General features: G+C 38.7%; 1 protein-coding gene across 1 annotated transcript in view; it reads right to left on the minus strand.

Moving 5' to 3' along the window:
* The window catches only part of kita (KIT proto-oncogene, receptor tyrosine kinase a), an 80,741-nt gene that overhangs the window by 16,602 nt on the left and 44,768 nt on the right, over positions 1-19,371 (minus strand). The window contains exons 6-16 of the mRNA XM_048599253.1: positions 17,840-18,024; positions 15,949-16,055; positions 15,735-15,861; positions 14,527-14,631; positions 14,329-14,439; positions 8,399-8,552; positions 5,975-6,063; positions 4,030-4,157; positions 3,782-3,904; positions 3,178-3,289; positions 2,973-3,072 (exon numbers count right to left, since the gene is read on the minus strand). Of these exons, the coding sequence (XP_048455210.1) occupies positions 2,973-3,072; positions 3,178-3,289; positions 3,782-3,904; positions 4,030-4,157; positions 5,975-6,063; positions 8,399-8,552; positions 14,329-14,439; positions 14,527-14,631; positions 15,735-15,861; positions 15,949-16,055; positions 17,840-18,024 (1,341 nt within the window). The remainder of the gene's footprint in view (positions 1-2,972; positions 3,073-3,177; positions 3,290-3,781; positions 3,905-4,029; positions 4,158-5,974; positions 6,064-8,398; positions 8,553-14,328; positions 14,440-14,526; positions 14,632-15,734; positions 15,862-15,948; positions 16,056-17,839; positions 18,025-19,371) is intronic.

The raw sequence follows: 19,371 nt of genomic DNA on the forward strand, positions 1-19,371 counted from the left end.
TTTCTGAAGAAGGGTCTAGACCCGAAACGTCAGCTTTCCTGCTCCTCTGATGCTGCTTGGCCTGCTGTGTTCATCCAGCTCTACACCTTGTCATCTCAGATTCTCCAGCATTGGCAGTTCCTACAATCTCTGTAACAAGGCTATGGGCCTAGTGAGAAGGTGGGGCTAGTGTAGATTTAGTGTAGCTTTGGCAGTACAGAATTACTGGGCCGTAGGGCCTCTTCTATACTGTATGATTCTATTATTCAAAGATGCTTGTTGGAGAGATGCTGCAGGAAGGAGAGCTTTAGATTCTTCAGATATTAGATTAGTTTTGAGAGAGCTGGGGGCTGTAAAGGCCTAATGGCTACAACAGCTCTGATATGGTATCAATGTTGTGAATCTTATTGCACCTTCTGCATTGTCTATATTCTTTTGTCATTATGAAGTGCCTTTGACCTAGTAAAATGACCTAAGGCAAACCACAGGAAGCTTTGCTTTAAAGTGTGATTTGACGAATGTTCTATTTAATTTTTAATGTCAATTCTTTTGCTTCAAAGTTTTTTAATTCTATCCTTCCAAAAATGAAAACTAATACCTAGTTTTCTTTGTATGGGTTGAATTCAGTGCTGCTGCTTTTCCTGACTTATGTATTCCTTTGCTCCTCCACTCATTCATATGCTTACCACTCAAACAGTATGTGAAGTCCATATTCATTCTACCCAAATACACCATCTCCCTATTAACACTGAAGTTCTTTTATTCATGAAAATGACTATTTTTGCCCTGTGTGAACTTTTCCATTTCCATAGAATCCCTACAGTGTAGAAACAGGCTCTTCGGCCCAATAAGCCCACACCAACCCTCAGAGCATTCCACCCAGACCCATTCCCCAAACCCACCTAATCTACACACCCCTGAACACTATCGGCAATTTAGCATGGCCAATCCACCTAGCCTGCACCTCTTTGGACTGTGGGAGGAAACCAGAGCACCCGGAGGAAACCCACGCAGACACGGGGAGAACTTGCAAACTCCACACAGACAGTTGCCCAAGGGTGGAATCAAACCTGGACCCTTAGTGCTGTGAGGCAGCAGTGCTAACCACTGAGCCACCGTACTGCCCTAAGATTCCACTGAGATCTATAACAGGTCTTCTAATTTCACCCCTGAAATATCTAGCTCCAAATATTAAATTATTCCCCTAGTCTGAGACTCAACATCAAGCAAAAATGGGTTCTCTCTATCTGCCCTATCTGATCCACTTTCAGGCATTGATTTCTCAGGCATCGCTTTTGGAGAATCAAATGTGTTTCCTTCAGGTCTTCGAATATTGCACTGTATGAATAATTAACTGGAATTCAGCAATATTAGTTTTAAGCAAATAGAAAGAGCAATATTTATATCCAATAATAAATTTTATTCAATTGCTATTGTGTTTAATTTAAGATGACCTTTCAATTTACATGGCATTCCAAATTGTCAATTAATTATTTTGAAGTATCTTCACTTTCTAAGTAGGTAAATGTGACAGCAAATTTGCATAGCTAATCTGCTTTGGTGGCATTTATTCAGGAGTGACTGTTAGTGATGACAATGGATGAGTCTACCTGCTAAGTAAAAACTGAAAGAACTGCAGATGCTGTAAATCAGGAATAAAAACAGAAGTTGCTAGAAAAGCTCAGCAGGTCTAGCAGTGTCTGTGAAGAAAACATCAGAGTTAGTGTTTTAGGTCCAGTGACCCTTCCTCAGAACTGTTCTGAGCTGTGCTGAGCTTTTCCAGCAACTTCTGTTTTTGTTCTTGAGTCTTACCTGCTGTCTTTTGAATACATCTGAGTAGAGAGGGCTATATTATAAATCAGACGTTACATGACACCAGGTTATAATCCAAACAGGTTTATTTGAAAACACAAGCTCTTGTCTCTAGCACCATTTTATTTTTGATTTTTTGTAATTATCTCTCTATTTTAATTAATCAGATCATAGGTCATCCCTTCACTTGCTATTCAGCTGTTGACACTTTACTCACACCATTTGACAGTTGTGATCACCTGCAAAGACTTTTTATTCAGCCTGTCAACATTCCACTCAAGTTATTTGTACTATCTTTTGACACTCTTAATTACCTAGAATTATCTCGCAATAATCTCTCTGCCTATAAATTCTATGCCTATGCACTTCCCTCCACTTCACCTGACAAAGGGGCAGAGCTTAGAAAGTTTGTTTTTTTTTCAAATAAACCTGTTGAACTATAAGCTGGTGTCGAGTGACTTCTGACTTTGTCCCCCAAGACCAACACCAGCGTCTCCACATCATATTATAAGAGCAGATCTGGCTCCAATAACAGCAGTCTTCAGTACCAAAATGATTAATATCCTTAGGTTCTGGAGCAAGGTTTAAACCATAACTTTTTAAATTAGAGACCTTATCACTGAACCAAACAAACATTGAAATGGTCTTACTAGCATCGTATTTATTACGCAGCTCACTATGATAAAAATATTATTATGTTACATAGATTTAGATCTGAACAGATCAGTTTGAAAATAACTAAAATTAGATGGCTGAACAAGTTAGCAATTGGTTTGGATGGACATTTGCCTCCATTCATAACGATCACAAAGGAATACAAGCAAGAGGAAAATGATGTACTACAAGTGGTCAGAAAAATCACACACAATTCATAATGAACTGCTTTTATGGAAACTGACAGCTGGCTACAGGATGAAGTTGTAACACCTGAAGCGATGTAAAACACCATGACTTCACATCCCCTAAACAAAACAACTAATCTGCAACACAAATGATTAAGCATCGCACGTGTGCTTACTTTGGCTTATTGACAATGAACTGCTAAACTGGATAATGGTTACTGTTTCAAATCTGGCAAAATGTCAAGCTGTTGTCTGAGCAAACCCTTACACGCAACTAAAGGATAATCACAAAAAAAGACAGTTTGTCCTGTAACCAATTAGAGAAAATCATTTACTTACAATTCAGTAGGTGCAAGTTCAGGACTTAGCATTCGGTACCCTTCCTTGATCATTTTATAGAACTTATTGTCCACAGGAATACCAGGGTAAGGGCTGCTCCCTATAATGAAAGAATGTTAAACCATTCATTACAGGCTTCCATACAAGTGCATACTATTAAAGCAATTAGTACTATAATGAAAAGGCAAAAGGGATGCAATCTTACCTAATGAGAAAATTTCCCATAATAAAATGCCATAAGACCAGACATCACTCTCAAATGTGTACACACAGTCAAAAATACTCTCTGGAGCCATCCATTTCACAGGAAGACGAGCCTGAATTTAAAGAAGATTGTTTAACTAAAGGTGACTGTGAGTATGTAATGAACCTATTTTCAAGACCATCTACACAAAATAAATCAAAATCTAATTATCGGATTACTCATATAAGGATGCCTTGTCATATGGGGTGTGTAAAATATTCCGAGAGATTTACAGACAAATTGAGATGCCGATTACAATCATGCATTTGAAAAAGTATCTCAGAGGTGTCAGGATGCTTTGCAAAGGAGAGGGTAGGAGAACACATTGATCAGGAACAGTACTGCCAACAGGCAGATTAAAGGATGATACTGTGATATATGTCGGAGTCCCTGACAGTTCAGTGTGGACATCTGTCTGAGTTCTTGGTGATCAGATGGTGATCTGATGTGTGTTTGTGTTCCCACAGTTACATTTCAGATGTTCTGATGGTCTAGAACTGCACACGCCAGAGTTCCTGTTGGTTGTGTCTCAGACACCAGTGGTTAACCCTCCAGAATGACTTACATTGCCTTTCACCACATAGTTGGAATCATTCCTGATATCTCTAGCCAGACCAAAATCACATATTTTTGCAATTTGTCCATTGGTTAGAAGAATATTTCTTGCTGCCAAGTCTCTGTGAATGCACTGTAATAAGTGAAATATGTGATTTAATACAGTGTATAATGACTATATCAATAATATTTACACTTAATAGAATTATGAATCTGAAATGGTCATCACCAACAATATGTTCAATAATGAAAGCTTACATTCTTAGAAGAAAGGAAGTTCATTCCCTTTGCAACTTGATAAGAAAAGATGAGAAGATCTTCAATTTCCAAAGCCAAGTTATATTCTTCAGTGACAGCATTGTTGTTTTCCTTATCACTGTATGATTCTAACCAACAAAATATTTGACATTAATTGAAAATGATCATTAAAATGCAAAAATGAAAATATAATTTGCATTAATTTACATGATTTTTTTCCAAATTGCTTTGATATTTGGTGCAAATGGAAAAACTGTATTCGTTCAATTTATTTAGTGTCTTTTGTGACATCAGGGAATCCCAAAGTGCTTTTACTGCCAATGAAATACCTTTAAGTATAGTCACCATTGTAACATGGTCTGCGGGGTAAATTATTTAGACTTATATGAGCACTTGCAGCATAAAAAAGTCAAAACAGTGAAATCCACTTATTTACAATTCAAATACATACAAATATCAGTTCTTTGCATGCTTTTCTAATGTATTTTCTCTGTATAACTCTTCAATTTAAAGTTACAGTTTGAGTATCACATAGATGTGATTCAATCCAAATAATTCTTTTGCATGTTTACAAACTGGAATTACAGCATTTGGTTATACTTTGAGACCTTCCAATATCGGTTTTAAAGAAAACATAATTTATTTGCATACAAAGATGATACATTCTGTCAAATTCGACTTTGATGCCATAATTGCATGACCAACATGTAAAAGGAAGGTCAGTGTTACAGCTATGCAAGTGCAGCATTGAATGCAGTGTTGCAACAAGTTGTCAGATTGTTACAGTTCATGCACCAGCTGTGTGTTAGTAAATACTGTATTTGCCTGTGAATCAAGAGATTCTGGTGGTTGACTCCTACTCCAGGGTTTGAGCGAAAAATCAAGGCTGACACTCCAATGTAGTAATGAGGGAGTGCTGCACTGTTGGAGCTAAAACATTGAACAAAGGTCATGTTTACCTGTACAATTGTTACTCCTAGTGTCCTAGTCAAAATATATCCCAAAAACAACATCACAAAAAAAACACATTATTGTGTCATTTTAAAGTTGTTGTTTGTGTGAGTTAACTGAGCACAAGTGAGATGCCACATTTTCTACGTTACAACGATGAATATATTTGAAGTACTTCATTGACTACAAGCTGCTTTGAGACATCTGCTGATCAAGACAAATGCTATAAATGCAAATATCTATATTTTTCCCTTTTGAATTGAAATCCTTCAAAGATTGAATCAGGCCTGGAGTTGGAAGATGGGGTTTTGTGCTTTAGTGAAAAATGCAGCATGAGATCATGATCCACTCGAGCCCTGTTCCCCTCAGTTCGCCACAATTCTGGCAGTTTTCCTGCTTGCTGCCCACCTGGAAAGGCAGGCGAGCTGCAGCTGTAGATTTCAGGTACTGTAACAGCTGGATAAGGTTGGTTGCCAGTGGGTTCACTGAGGCAAATGTGGTGACTTTTTAAAATAAATCAACAATTTCACGGAACAGGATACTGCACAGTCTTTTATGAAAATATTCAATATTTGAATCATTTCTGAAATGTTTGGTACTAGGAACATGCCTTGTATTCAACGTTGCTGGGGTTCTTATCACAGGAATTGCAGTACATGATGTGACTCGATCATTAGCATGCATTATACCTGCCTGTACTTGGACAGATTCTGCTGGAAAGTTCTGAGAGTTAAAGCAAGCAGTAGTGAGCTGGTGAAAAGCAGGTCATGTTCCAGTCCCAGTGCATTTTTCTGATTATCCTGCATTCATATCTCCATTTAGTCAGATCATTCTCTATCATGGGAACTCAGGTACCAAGACCAGTGAGCAAGCAAATCCTCAATTCTGCTGTTCAGGAATCTTGCATCATTTGTAAACAATTTTCTTTCTATGAAAATAAACTGCAAGCCTATCTGCTGACATGTTATGTTCTGCACATTCACACACATCTTACCCTTGCTTGGGGATTTTCTTTTGTCCACATGTTTCTGTGGCAATGCTGTGCAACTTGGCTTCATTTCCATATATGATCCAGAACCATTGCTGTAGCAAGGAATCGAGTGATATAAAAGATTGTTATTAACTTCTAGCAAGTGGTGAAGCAAATCAATAATATTTTTGTTTTCAGGCAGATAGAATATCTTGGCTTTTGCTATCTTACACAATAGCTTATTTTAACATCCAAAAATGTCCATGAGCTAGTCTGCAAGCTATGAATAAGTCTGTAAATAAAAAAGTAACTAATATGCAGTTCATTAAAATTATTTAAAACAATTAGTGATTTACTGAAGGAAAATGTTGAAAGATGGGCTAGCAGGGTTATTGAAGTATAATGCCAAATGGACAAATAAAGCAGATTGTTTTATGACAGCTAAATAAAACTGCTTTAGAAGTGAATGCAATTAGGTAAGTGGTGACTGCAATATTTTTGCCTGGAAAATGATTTAATTGTGAGTTACCACGTCATTATGTTCCTGTCACACAATACAATGCCTCAGTCCAACCACAAAAGGGACAGGGTGGAAAGAGTATTCACTTTATAAAAGGTTACTGAAGGATGTAAATGAACAACAACAGCTTTTAGTGGAAATCTTTTAACCCACAGTTATTGAAACAAATCTTTCTCATGAACCTCCATTTAAGTCGGATTATCTGTTCATACAGAATACATGTCCAAATTCATTGACCAGCATCCTCTACTGCTGGAATGCCTGAAAAATGGCCGACCCAAAATTAGAAATAAAAATAAATAAACGCTGGAAAGTGATCTGCAGGGCAGGAAGCATGGACAGAATTTTCCAAGAGAGTCAGAGTCCCAGTAGCAGCTGGAAATGCACAGCAAATTCTGGTTGGCCAGCAGGACATTTGCCTTGTGCAGCTCACGAATAAGCTGCCATTTGGTTACCAGTAACTGCAGGACATAAAAACATAAGAACTAGGAGCAGGAGTAGATCATTCAGCCCCCTCAAGCCTATTCCGCCATTCAAGACAATCATGGCTGGTCTCACCTCGGCTCAATTCCATTTTCTGCTTTCCATAACCCTTTAGCACATCACTAATTAAAAATCTCATCCTTAAATACACAGTGTCCTGGCATCCATCACACTCTAGGATCATCAATTCCACAGATGCATGATGATTTGAGAGAAGTAATTCCTCCTCATCTATGTTTTAATCTGCCATGCCTTATCCTGAAACATTGACCTCAATTGTTCTTGATTGCCCCACAACGAGAAATATCCTCTCTATGTCTACTTTGTCAATTCCCTTTAATATCGTCAATATTTCAATTAGATTTCCTCTCATACTTCTAAACTCTAGAGAATATAGGCCTAATATGCTCAAGCTCTGACAATCCCCTTATCTCTAGAACCAATGCAGTGAACCTCCTCTGAGTTTCCTCCATGCAGCCACATATAAGGGGACTAAAAATGAACTTAATACCCCAAGAATGATTTACTAATGCCTTGTACTTCCCTATTTTTATACTTTATTCCTTTAGCAAAAAATAACAAAATTCCATTTGTTGCCGCTGACTAGTTTTCTGTGATTCATGCACAAGGACACCCTCTGCACCAAAACACTCTGAAGTTTCTCTCCGTTCTGATAATAAGTTGCCTTTCTCTGCCTCCAACCAAAATGGGTAACTTCATATTTATCCATATTAACCTCCAGCGCCCAGTAGAGCTGCTGGTCCAATCGGAGGACAGAGGAACAGTAACCTCAGCAGCACCATCAGGAATGGTGGTCAGTGCTGAGGGAGACAGCGACCTTGCAGCCTACAAAGGATTGGCCAAAGAAATTTTGAAAAAGTTTACTAGTTATATTGATGGAGGGAACACACGTCTGGGCTCAATGCTGGAACTTCCTGACCCACAGTCCCCTCTTTAACAAATTCCTCAATGATGAGTTCGTATTTTATTCACCTCAAACTGCCCCTGCCCCTGCCCCTGCCTTATGCAGGCCTGTGAAATTCTCCTCACATGTGAAGAGAGGAAGAGCAAACTTAATATTTTAGATCAATGTCTTTTCATCTGGTCCAAATTTGGATTGGGTCATGTTTAAGACATCCTGCTTGCTACCTGAATCAAGTTTTAAATCCACTCACATATTGTTGTTGTTAGTGCATGAGACTTAGATATTAACAGGGCATTGAGCTGTTTATCATTGAGCTTGTTAATCAGATTAGCTCATTAAAGCATTTGAAATAAAAAGGGAATAAAATGGAATACAGAGAGTGGGTCTTTTTGAAATTTTGGCTGTCCAGTGTGGTAACTTGAAAAAATAGTAAATAAAAACTATTTTATTCACTTAACATATAGATGACAACCATGTTAACGGGTCGGAGATATTCATAGTGTTAGGTTCTTTTTTTTACCTCACAGGATCCCTCAGACTTGGAATATTCTCATATTGTGTCTTTGCCATATCCTGTTCTTTATGTTCTGGCCAAACAAATGAATCTCGTTTCCTTCTCAGAAAGTTCAGAAGGTCACCAAAACAGCAGTACTCAGTGATCACCAGAACTGGGCCTAGAACATAATCAATGCATGAAAATCAATTTATAATTCCCAGAAGAATTCTTCAGCGTCCTCAGAATTTGTCTGACTCCTATTTGCAGAAAATACAAAAGTAGTTGGAAGGCAGGTTGTGAGAGGGATGCAAACAGATTACAGAAGTATATTGATTGGTTAAATTAGTGGGTATAAAGTTGGCAAATGGAATATAACATGTGAAAATGCAAAGTTGTTCATTTTGAAAGGCAGAACAAAAGAACAGAATAAAGAAAAGCTGCAGAAAGCTGCAACACAGACAGACTTGGGGCTACGACATAGAAAGCTATCATCCAGGCGCAGCAGGTAATCAGGAAGGCTAATGGACTGTGGACCCTTATTTCAGGGGGATTGGAGTAGGGAAGTCTTACTGCAACTGTACAAGGTGCTTGGGAGACCATATCTACAGTATTGTGAGCATTTTTGGTTCCGTTATTTAAGGAGAGATACCATTTCATTGGAGGCAATTCAGACAAGGTTCACTGGTATTTTACCTGGCATGAAGGGATTATTTTATGCACAAAAGTTAAACAGGTTAGGCCTTTACTTATTGGAGTTTAGATGAATGACAGTTGATCTCATTGAAATATACAGAATTTTTAAGAGGCTTGACAGAGTAAATGCTGAGAGGATATTTCCCTTCATGAGACTGTTTAGGATCAGAGGGCATTGTCTCAGAATAAAGAGGCACCAATCTAATACTGAGATGAGAAGGAATTTCCTCTCTCACAGAGGTGTGAGTCTTTGGAACTCCTTGCCACAGAGAGCTATGGGGACAGAGTCCTTATGTATATTTATGGCTGAGATAGATTCTAGGATCAGTCGGGGAATCAACGGTTACAGGGTAAGGACAGGAAAGTGGACATGAGGAATGTTGGATCAGCCAGGATCCTATTGAATGGCGGAACAGGTTCAAGGGGCCAAACAGCCTACTCCTGTTCCTATTTATTATGGTTGTATGGTCTACACATTGTTGCATCTTCTCAAATTTCAATATTGTTAATATTTTCTGCTGAAATCTAGGTGGTATAAATGTAGCTGACAGACTGGTTAGCAGGTGAGCAGGACAACAATAGCATACACATATGTAACAAATACCCTTTTGCAGAATATGCAAAATAAAAATATGCAAATATGGGAGTCATATAATAATGGCAGTTGATGGACAATTTGGTCAGATTTGTTTGTGAAATACAGCACATTGCTGTTGGGCCAACTGACGAATATCAGTGGCTCAGGACAACCTTACAAGTTTCCATGTAATTGATTTCCCTGTAATCAATGAATTCATGGTGAACAAAGACTATTTTGATTGATCTCAAGTAAGGCCAATGATCAATTTGTACTGCATTTAAACAATTTCCTATTGGAAATGAAGTTTCCTCATTTCCATATGTGGTTTTCCACAAAAGGCGTGAAGTTGACAACAAATGTGGGTCTTCAATATCAGACTGGCAACTCTGAAATCTAACTAAATAATGTTTTATTTTTGAGTTGCGCAAGTTGTTTTGTTCTCCCGTTTAACTGGAGAGGTTTCTTTCAGGAGCAGAGGTACAACCATATCTGAATCATAAGGAAAGGCTGGTTCTCTATTTCTATGGGCTGGGACACATATCAAAAAATCTTTGAGCTCCCATAGCAGGTTGTAAATTTCATAAATCTCATGGAATACAGACAAGTGTTGCACTACATTTGCGGTCAGCCCCCTGTAGTTCTATTTCCGTTAGAAGTTAAAACTTTAACGATATTATTTCTTATTGGACACGCACAATAGATACCATGCTCCAACAGTGACAATGAGGGAGGCACTGCTGTAATGGCAATGTCTCTAGACTAGCAATTCAGAAACTTAGGTTAATGTTCTGAGGATGTGGGTTCCAATCAGACGACGAAATTTTAACTTAATAAAAAGCTAGCCCAACAGCAACCATGTAAACATTACCAATTGTCATAAAGACTCGTTTGGTTTGCTGATGTCCTTTAGGGAAGGAAATCCACCACCCTTACCTACAGGCTCACAACAGTGGAGTTGACTCTTTGCTGCCCTCTGGGCAATTAGAGGGGGGTAATAAATGCTGGCCTAGCCAGTTGCTCCCACATCCCTTGGATGAATTTAAAGAAAGACACACAAAAAAGACATTCCGGACATTTTTGTGACAAGCTGATCCTTCTGGAAAACATCAAATACAATTAATAATTCAATGTCACATCTGGAAAATAGGGGGCACCTCTGCATGTTTTGTTGCTGTAGCAGATAAGTTCATTTCCTTTACTGATCTTCAGGCTGCTGGGGCCTTGGACTGATACAGGCAGGTTGAAAAGCCCACAGGTATAAAACCAAAACGGTAAGAATTGAATAAACACATCTAAAATTACAGACTGATTTAATGTTTACAATGTAGTAAAGAACTCCATTGCAAGATTTTCAATTTGACATCCAGCAAACCACCAAATGTTAACCAAATAATCTAGGATCCCAGCCAAACCAAAATTTGGGCAGTGCAGTTTGCTCATTCAAGATTGCTTAGGTTAAAAAGGAGAAGCAGTGGTTACAGTAATGGTACCTTTGAGACATAAGTGGGTGAACATACACAAGATGCAAGAAATAGGAGCAAATGTGGTGTTACCCAGAGACAGCACTATCTATTCATACCCATTGCCATCATTCAGAACTATGCTATTGCTCAGACAGCAACTCAGGGTGCAGTTCACTGCAATATTTTCATTGATAAAATTGGAGAAAACATGCGGGCCAAGCAGGTAACAGTCCACACTGTTGCCTGCCCCAGCGGATTGACACAATCCGTTTCATGCTGCAAACAATTTTTCTACTTTTGGAATAATCATGCATTTTAAGATGCATTTCTCTTAAGATTTTTTTTATTTATTTGCAGGATGAGGGACTGCTGGCTAAGCCAGTATTTATTGCCCAGGCCAGAGGGCTGTTAAGAGCCAGCCACATTGCTGTGGGTCTGGAGTCACATGTAGGCCAAACCAGGTAAGGGTGACAGTTTCTTTCCCTAAAGGACATTAGTGAACTAGATGTTTTCTTTTCCCCAACAGTCTACAGTGGATTCATGATCATCATTAGACTCCTAATTCCAGTTTGATTGAATTCAAATACCACAATCTGCCCTGGTGAGATTTCAACCCAGGTCCCCAGAACATTACCTGGGTCTCTGGATTATCAGTCTAATGATGATACCACTAGGCATTGGTTCCCCTTATTAAGATCTTCTGAATAAATCTCCAAGTTAAAATATGTTAAAAGGTACAACTAGGCTGGAATAATACTGTTCATAAGACTGTGGATCTTTTTACATTTAATACCTACACATTATGATTTATGATTCATACTGAGAGCACACTGATTATATAGATCCGCAGTCAATACTTACAAGCTGGCTCAGAATCAAACTAAATGAAACTCAGTGAAGGTTTCCCTTGTAATCTCTTAGAAACAATCTTAATCTAAACATTTAGAGATCTTAGGCTGAATCTTAACACCGAAAATACAGATAGAATCATAAGTTATACTGCAAGACAACTGGAACAGGAACCGAATCCACTCATTCCCAATTTTAACACAGGCAGAATGACAGGCAGGTCATCAATCCATTCCCAAGAAGTGGATTAGTCTCTTCAGTGCTAGAATGAGTTTGCTTGGCTTCATTGTAACCTTAATCTGTTTTAAACCAGAAGTCACATGACACCAGGTTATAGTCCAACAGGTTTATTTGAAATCACAAGCTTTCAGAGCGTAGTCTTTTCGTCAGGTGAAGTGAGAGAGCAGCACACAGAACACAGAATTTATAGGCAGAGAGATCAAACAATCATACAAATGGTGTGCGTGGAGTGTTGAATAAAAAGTCTCTGCAGGTCAAAAGTATCAGACAGCGTGAGTAAAGTGTCAACAGCTGACTAACAAGCAAGGGGATGACCTATAGTCCAATTAAATGAGCAGAGAAATAATTACAAAAAATCAAAGATACTGTAAAATATTGTACTGTAAAATCTTTCTTACTGTCCTGTTTTACAGAACAGTAAAACATCACCTTGATAAATAGTTATGATCTCTCCACTTTAATTAGTTTTGATTCACTTACTACTTTGGTTAGACCCTGGGCATGCGACTGTTATAGTTATCATGTTATTCCAGTCATTTGGTTTGTCTCCAATTTTTTGCAATTATTTCTCTGCCTCATTTAATCAGATTATAGGTCATTCCCTTCACTTGTTATTCAGCTGCTGACACTTTCCTCACACCGTCTAATACATTTGATCAGCTGCAAAGACTTATTATTCGACACTCCACTCACACCATTCGTATGATCTTTTGATCACTCTGTCCATTGATCTCTCGGCCTATAACTTCTGTGTCTGTGTACTTCTCTCTCACTTCATCACTGCTTGTGGGTTTACAGGAAAAGAAGGGTTTCATCCAAGCCCAAAACCACAAGAAATTATACCTCCACAATTTGTCTGCACCCCGTCCCACCATGACTGGACACCTTCCCCCAGCCCCGACCATTGTCAGATTCTCACGGAAACACAGCCTCTGAACACCACTGACTGTCCAGCTGTCATTGAGCTTTTCCACAATACACTGCTCTACGTGACCACACCCTTCTTCACCTTCATCCCCAAAGCACTACCCATCACCTATCTCCCCAAACACCATCAGTCATGTCCCATGCAATTAGATTGGCTAGACTATCACTGGACTACCCCTTCCAGTTGGATCCCCTCCACCCTTGCATTTATCTAAATTAAACTCCACCTGCCATTTCTTGGCCTATCGGGCCAACCGATCGAGATCCCTTTGTGCTCTTAAGTAACTTTCTTCACTGTCTACCATTCCATCAATTTTGATGTGGTTCAGGATTTATTCACTAATTTAGGAACAACATTATGAATAATCTCTCCAAGCCTAGAGTATATACCATCAATACATTAGAATTACAAACAAACTATCAAGAATTTAATCACAAAGGCTTTTATTCCCAAAATGTGTAAAGGAAATCTGGACCTTTCTCAACCCGAAATGGTGTCAAATGACATGTTCAAGACTCAGCCTGATAAAATTTTGTTATGTGAGGGTATCAAAGGATATTGAACAAAGAAGAAGATTCTGTGTTTATATAGTACCTTCTACAACCTCAAAACAATATAAAGGTCTTTGCTGCCATGAAAGTACTGCTGAGATGTAGTCGCTATTGCAATGTAAAGAACATGACAGCCAATTTGAACACAGCAACACCTATGAGCAGCTACAATGTAATAATGACCAGATCAACTGATTTAGTAACACTGATTGTGGACTAAGCATTAGTAAACATGCAGGGATGGCAACTCCTCTGATATGCTTTGACTAATCCTACGGGATCGTTTACTTTCATCTGAAGGAGTTGGCTGGTGCATATACAGCTTTGGTTTAACATCACATCAGAGAGACAGCACCTCCAATAATGTAACATTTTGTCAGGAACAAACACGGAAGTTGCTGAGCTTTTCCAGCAGCTTCCGGTTTTGTTCCTGATTGACAGCATCCACAGTTCCTTCGTTTTTTATTTAGCATTTTGTCACTTCTGCCTTTGAATGTCAGTTGGACTACGTGCTCTGACGTGGGATTTGAATCCACAACCAGTTAACTCAGTGCTACCACTGAACCACATTGACAATTTCACTACTCCAAAGGTAGATTTATTTTCAGATGTGAGGTGTGAAATGGCTCATACAGGATACATGGACTGACCTCCTATAGTGCATGCTCCCAGCAGGTTGACGATGTTGATGTGCTGCCCTAGGTGACTCAAGACTTTCAGTTCTGACATCAGAGCTTCCTTCTCTGTTGAATGGGCACTTGCTGCAAAAGGAGATTTGGAGTTGTTATTCCACTGATTATGGAGCATCAATTTCCAGACCACACAAAATGTCTATCACATTTACTTACGTTTAAGCATCTTTACTGCAACAGTCATAATGGAATCAGCCTTTGTCAATCCATAAACAGAAGCCTCCACAACCTTCCCGAAGGCTCCAGCACCAAGTGTTTTACCTAGATACGGGAAACACTTTCTTTATAAATATATATCAGTGTGCAGAATAATCATGTTATGGTATCCTAACATTGTATTGTCTTATTCACAAGACAGTTATTCTATCTTTCCTAATGAGATAATTCTCTTACTCTTAATGTACTGCTACATTTTTGCCCACTCATTTGACCTGTTTATATCCCTCTGTAGATACTTTGAGTCATCTTCACCACTTGCCCTCCCATCTCTCTTTGTGCCACCTTAACATATTTTGATAGTACTTTCACTTCCTTTATGCAAGTCATTAATATATATTGTAAATAATTGTGGCCCCAGCACTCATCCCTGTGGCACTCCACTAATTACAGGTTGCCATCCTGAATTGTCCCCCTTATCCCAAATCTCGTCTATTAGTTAGTTCATCCTAATATACTCACCCCAAAACCATGGGCTCTATCTTATTAAATAGCCATATGTGCAATGTCTTATCAAATGCCTTTTGGAAATCTGAATATATTACATTTACTAGTTTCACTTTATCTATTTCGCTTGTTGCCTCTTCAAACAATTAGAATGCATTTGTCAGCCATCGTTTCACCTTCATAAAGTCATGCTGACTCTGTTTGATTATTCTATCAATAACTGTGCTGATATTTATCCCTCTCAAATATAGTTTGATATCCCATGCTACCCTAATAACTCTTCACCTCATATTCACTCACTGTGAATAATCCCTTCTACAACATGTTCTGCCCTAATCACCCCAAACCTATTCTTCAACCACTCTGCCTTGACAATCTTATAGAATGTCTGCTGATAAACCCCTCTGTGCACACTCTGCTGAGAAAACACCTTTCTAGATTCAAACCCGATTACCTGTTCCTTACATTAAATCCTGATAATCCATTCACATGACTAGTTCTGGTTAAATAACCTGAGCTTTCTAGATATAACTATTTCTAGGACCAAACGACTGTTTCAGCTGAATAGCAGAATATTACTTTGAATGTCTTTTTTGCTTAAGATCTATTGTTTTAATGGGTTTATCGCTAATTAAATACAGCTTAGTTGAACTCTTTAATATAAGAATAATATATGTCAATCAAGCAAAGTATCCACTAACCAAAACGCAGCTTATCCCGGGGAAATTCCCACTTATCATCGTACGGTAATTGTGTAGGGTCAATGTACGTGTAGTTATTCCCTTGTATTCCCTCAACTACCTTCCACTGAATTTGATATCTGGGTTTCTAAAAAAAAAAGTTATTATACTATTAACGACAAGTTTTATTCAGTACGCTGAAGTATTGGAAATATTCAGCTTTGCTACACTTTACCTGTTGATATTTGTAAAATAGGATTACTAAAATAACACAGAGTACTCCAGCCGCTGCTGCAAACAGGGTCAATAGTGGTGTAAAGAGATGATGTGTCTTTGGCATTCCTATGAGTAAAGAAGAAAAATGACTTGATCACTTATAGAATATGAGTGTATATTCTGCCAAAACAAACTCCATTAGCTAATTCCAGACCATCTGCACTAAAATCTATTTGGATACTGTCGATTCAAAGTCGTGTGCATTAAAACAGAGGTCACCAAGGGGCAAGGGTGAAAATCTACCTCAAACACTTACCAAGTACTAAGCAAAAGTCCAGGTTTAGTCAAGCCAGGTTATTTGCTTTTAGGCATCATTGAAAAAATTGGAACAGAAACTGTTGATATGGAAACAAGTTTGTGTGGTGCTAGTGAGGAGTCAAAAGCAGAAGTAATAATCATGTAGGTTGGCCCAGGTGGGTTTTATTCGATTTTAAAACCTTTATTTAGCTTGTGGTTTATGGATGGGATTTTCTCAGCATTGCTAGTTTGGACTTGGACATGGTGAGGGTGGCGGAAGGCATAGAGGCTCTGGGAAAATGAATGGCAGTCACATCAGGAAAGCAGTTGCATCTCCAAAGAGCTTTTCCCAGGGGCAACTTGTTCAGCTGCCTGCTCGATGGAGGCAGCAGGCCAATTACTTCAATGGGCCCTAATTTATTTAGAGACCTTTTTGGCATCAACACCAGCATTTCACTGACATCACAGCAGACCACCAAACACACCTTCCCCCCCTACCCAAGGTGCTTAGAGACACCCCACCCCACTCAATGGTGTGTCGAGACCACTGGCTCCAATGGGATAGCTTGGTGGTGTTAGGCCAGAGTCTGTCGGAGCCAGAGTTTTACATTCTCCAACAGACAGGGATGACAGTGCAGACACTCATCACTGAATAGTTCTGCTAAGGGAGCTCCCCTCTAACTCATTGGCCTTAACAACTTCAGGCCTCTTCAATTTATAGCTCCTGTTGGGGCAGCTAACCAAACATCATTGCTAGCTATCTGATAGGGCTGGCAGTACCGGGAGCCTTAATAGGATGGTTAGCATGGAAGTGGCCGCTTAGGAGGTCATCGTTTGGAGGGTTGTGGCAAGGGACGTGCTAATGGTGTGGGGGTGGGCTGTCTGTGTGCACCCAACGCCAGTGTGCCAACACCCACAGAAAAATCCAGCTCCGAATCTCTGCCGACCTATTTTATCAATCATAATCTAGAAGCTACAGCCCTAACCGACTGAAAGTGTCAAGTGAGAAGAAGATGGGTACTTCAACAAGTGACAAGGATTTGAACACCAGCGCTGACCAAGAGACCAACCAAAGATAAATATCAAAATATTAATAAATAGTTATAAATACTTACGTATTACTCGCTAATGACCATTGTGGTTTAATGTCGTTTCCCCAACTCTTTCCCATACCCTTGCACATTATTTCTATTTAAACAGCTATCCAATGAATGCCCCCTTGAACGCTTCAATTGAGCTTGCCTCCACCATACTTCATCAGGCAGTATATTCATCAGGCAGGCAGAGTAACCACGCTGCCTAGCTGCCTAAAACTGGCTTCATTTAAACAGAAAAGGCAAACTAATCACACGTTCATATATATTGGAAGGGCAAGAAATCCAACAGATCAAGTGCTGATACTGGCCTGCAACAACAATTTGAAAGGTAGGACTGAAAAAAAATCAGGAGATCTACAGAGCTGCTTATTTAAATGGAGAGGAATGCATCTGAAAAACTGCACTGTGCTAAAACGGCACTAAGGTGTGGCATATTTTAACACTTTCTCAGTGTTTTAGAGTCAAAGCACAACAGTACTTGGTTTTACTATGTACTTTCATTAAGAATATTATTACCTCCTTTTATCTGATAGGTTGCATGACTCTCGCCAATGCTGTTGTATGACTGGCATTCCACTGTGATGTTCAGTTCTTTGGTATTAATTATGCTTTCTACTTCAATCCTTCCAAAACGAGGCTGACTTATTATTGCATTTTTTGGATGCAATTCCTCTGTTATTGCTATAGTTGAGTCCAAGCACCTGTAAGTAAGAATGTAAGAAGTTGGTGCAAAAGCAGGCTATTTGGTACTTCAAGCCTGCTGATTCATTTATAGTCCATCTTCTACCTCAGCTCCTGTTCCCACACTTTCCCAGTATCATTTAATTCCTACATCATCAAAAAGTATCAACCTTTCACTTGGGAAATATATTCAATGACTATAAGCACTCACAGCTGTCTTGGATACAGTATTCCAAAGATTAGTAACAAAATAACCAAAGATAATCTTCAAAAATTAAGAATTGTTGTTTAATTTTAGCTTAGGTAATAGTTCCTTTAATTCATGTCAATTCATATCAGCCTCTCATGAAATCATCATCTGAACCGAACATTCGCAGAGAACCCTGGAGAAATAGTGAAAATTACTCTGTTTGTATTTTCCGCACAGAATTTCTCACCAAAAAACTGCAACTGAATTATAGGCAAAGCAATTTGTAAGCTATCTGCATTTAAAAGTCAGGACAGTGACCTAATATAATACGAATATTGTGAAAATGTATTAAATTGTCATTAAGGCTGCCACTTGGAAAGCGAAACCACAGCATGTCAAAGATATAGTTATTTTATCACACATTCAGCTACTTTTAAAATTAGTTGACAGTAATTCAAATGCATAACTGTTTGGTTAGTGATAATACTGGGGACTGTTACCCTGGTAAGTCAGTCTGAACTTACAAAAAGGAAGTCTAGGCCAGTTTGATTCCGCTGCTAGTAAGTGGTAACTCTGTTGTTCAATAAATTATCCGATAGTTAAAGTTTGAAACTCTGATGTTTTGACACTTCTTTTTCAAAGATGTGTGTAAGTTATTGTGGAGGTGAAAGATGGAATGGCATAAAAGCATTTGCTATTTGTTATTCTGGTTAGCTCACTGTCTGAAGATATTGTCAAGGATGTTAGGAACTGGGAGCTTACAGATGAGCAATCTGCAGCATCACATCTGATAATGTGTCTTTCTTCCCCTTGTGCATGCTTAGTGGATAAACATCACGGCACCAACCATATAAAGCATTCGAGAACACAAAAAAGTAGGCTAATTTATTGAGGATTTGAAAAGTCGGTGGCAATACTACACAGTTGGAGATCTTTTACATACATTTTAATTAATATTTTCCTCAGAATAAAGTGTGATTAAGAGTGAATCACATGATACTTTGCATAATTCCCTGTTAGCAATGCGTACAGAAAACATAACCGTACCCACTCCAAGTGGTATGTTAACATCCCACATTTTTCAACTAAATAACTCACCCTTACAAATAACCATAATTATTGAGGTTGTATCAGAGATAGTAGGAACTGCAGATGCTGGAGAATCTGAGATAACAAG

Source organism: Rhincodon typus, chromosome 1, assembly GCF_021869965.1.
Source record: "Rhincodon typus isolate 14 chromosome 1, sRhiTyp1.1, whole genome shotgun sequence".
NCBI lineage: Eukaryota > Metazoa > Chordata > Chondrichthyes > Orectolobiformes > Rhincodontidae > Rhincodon > Rhincodon typus.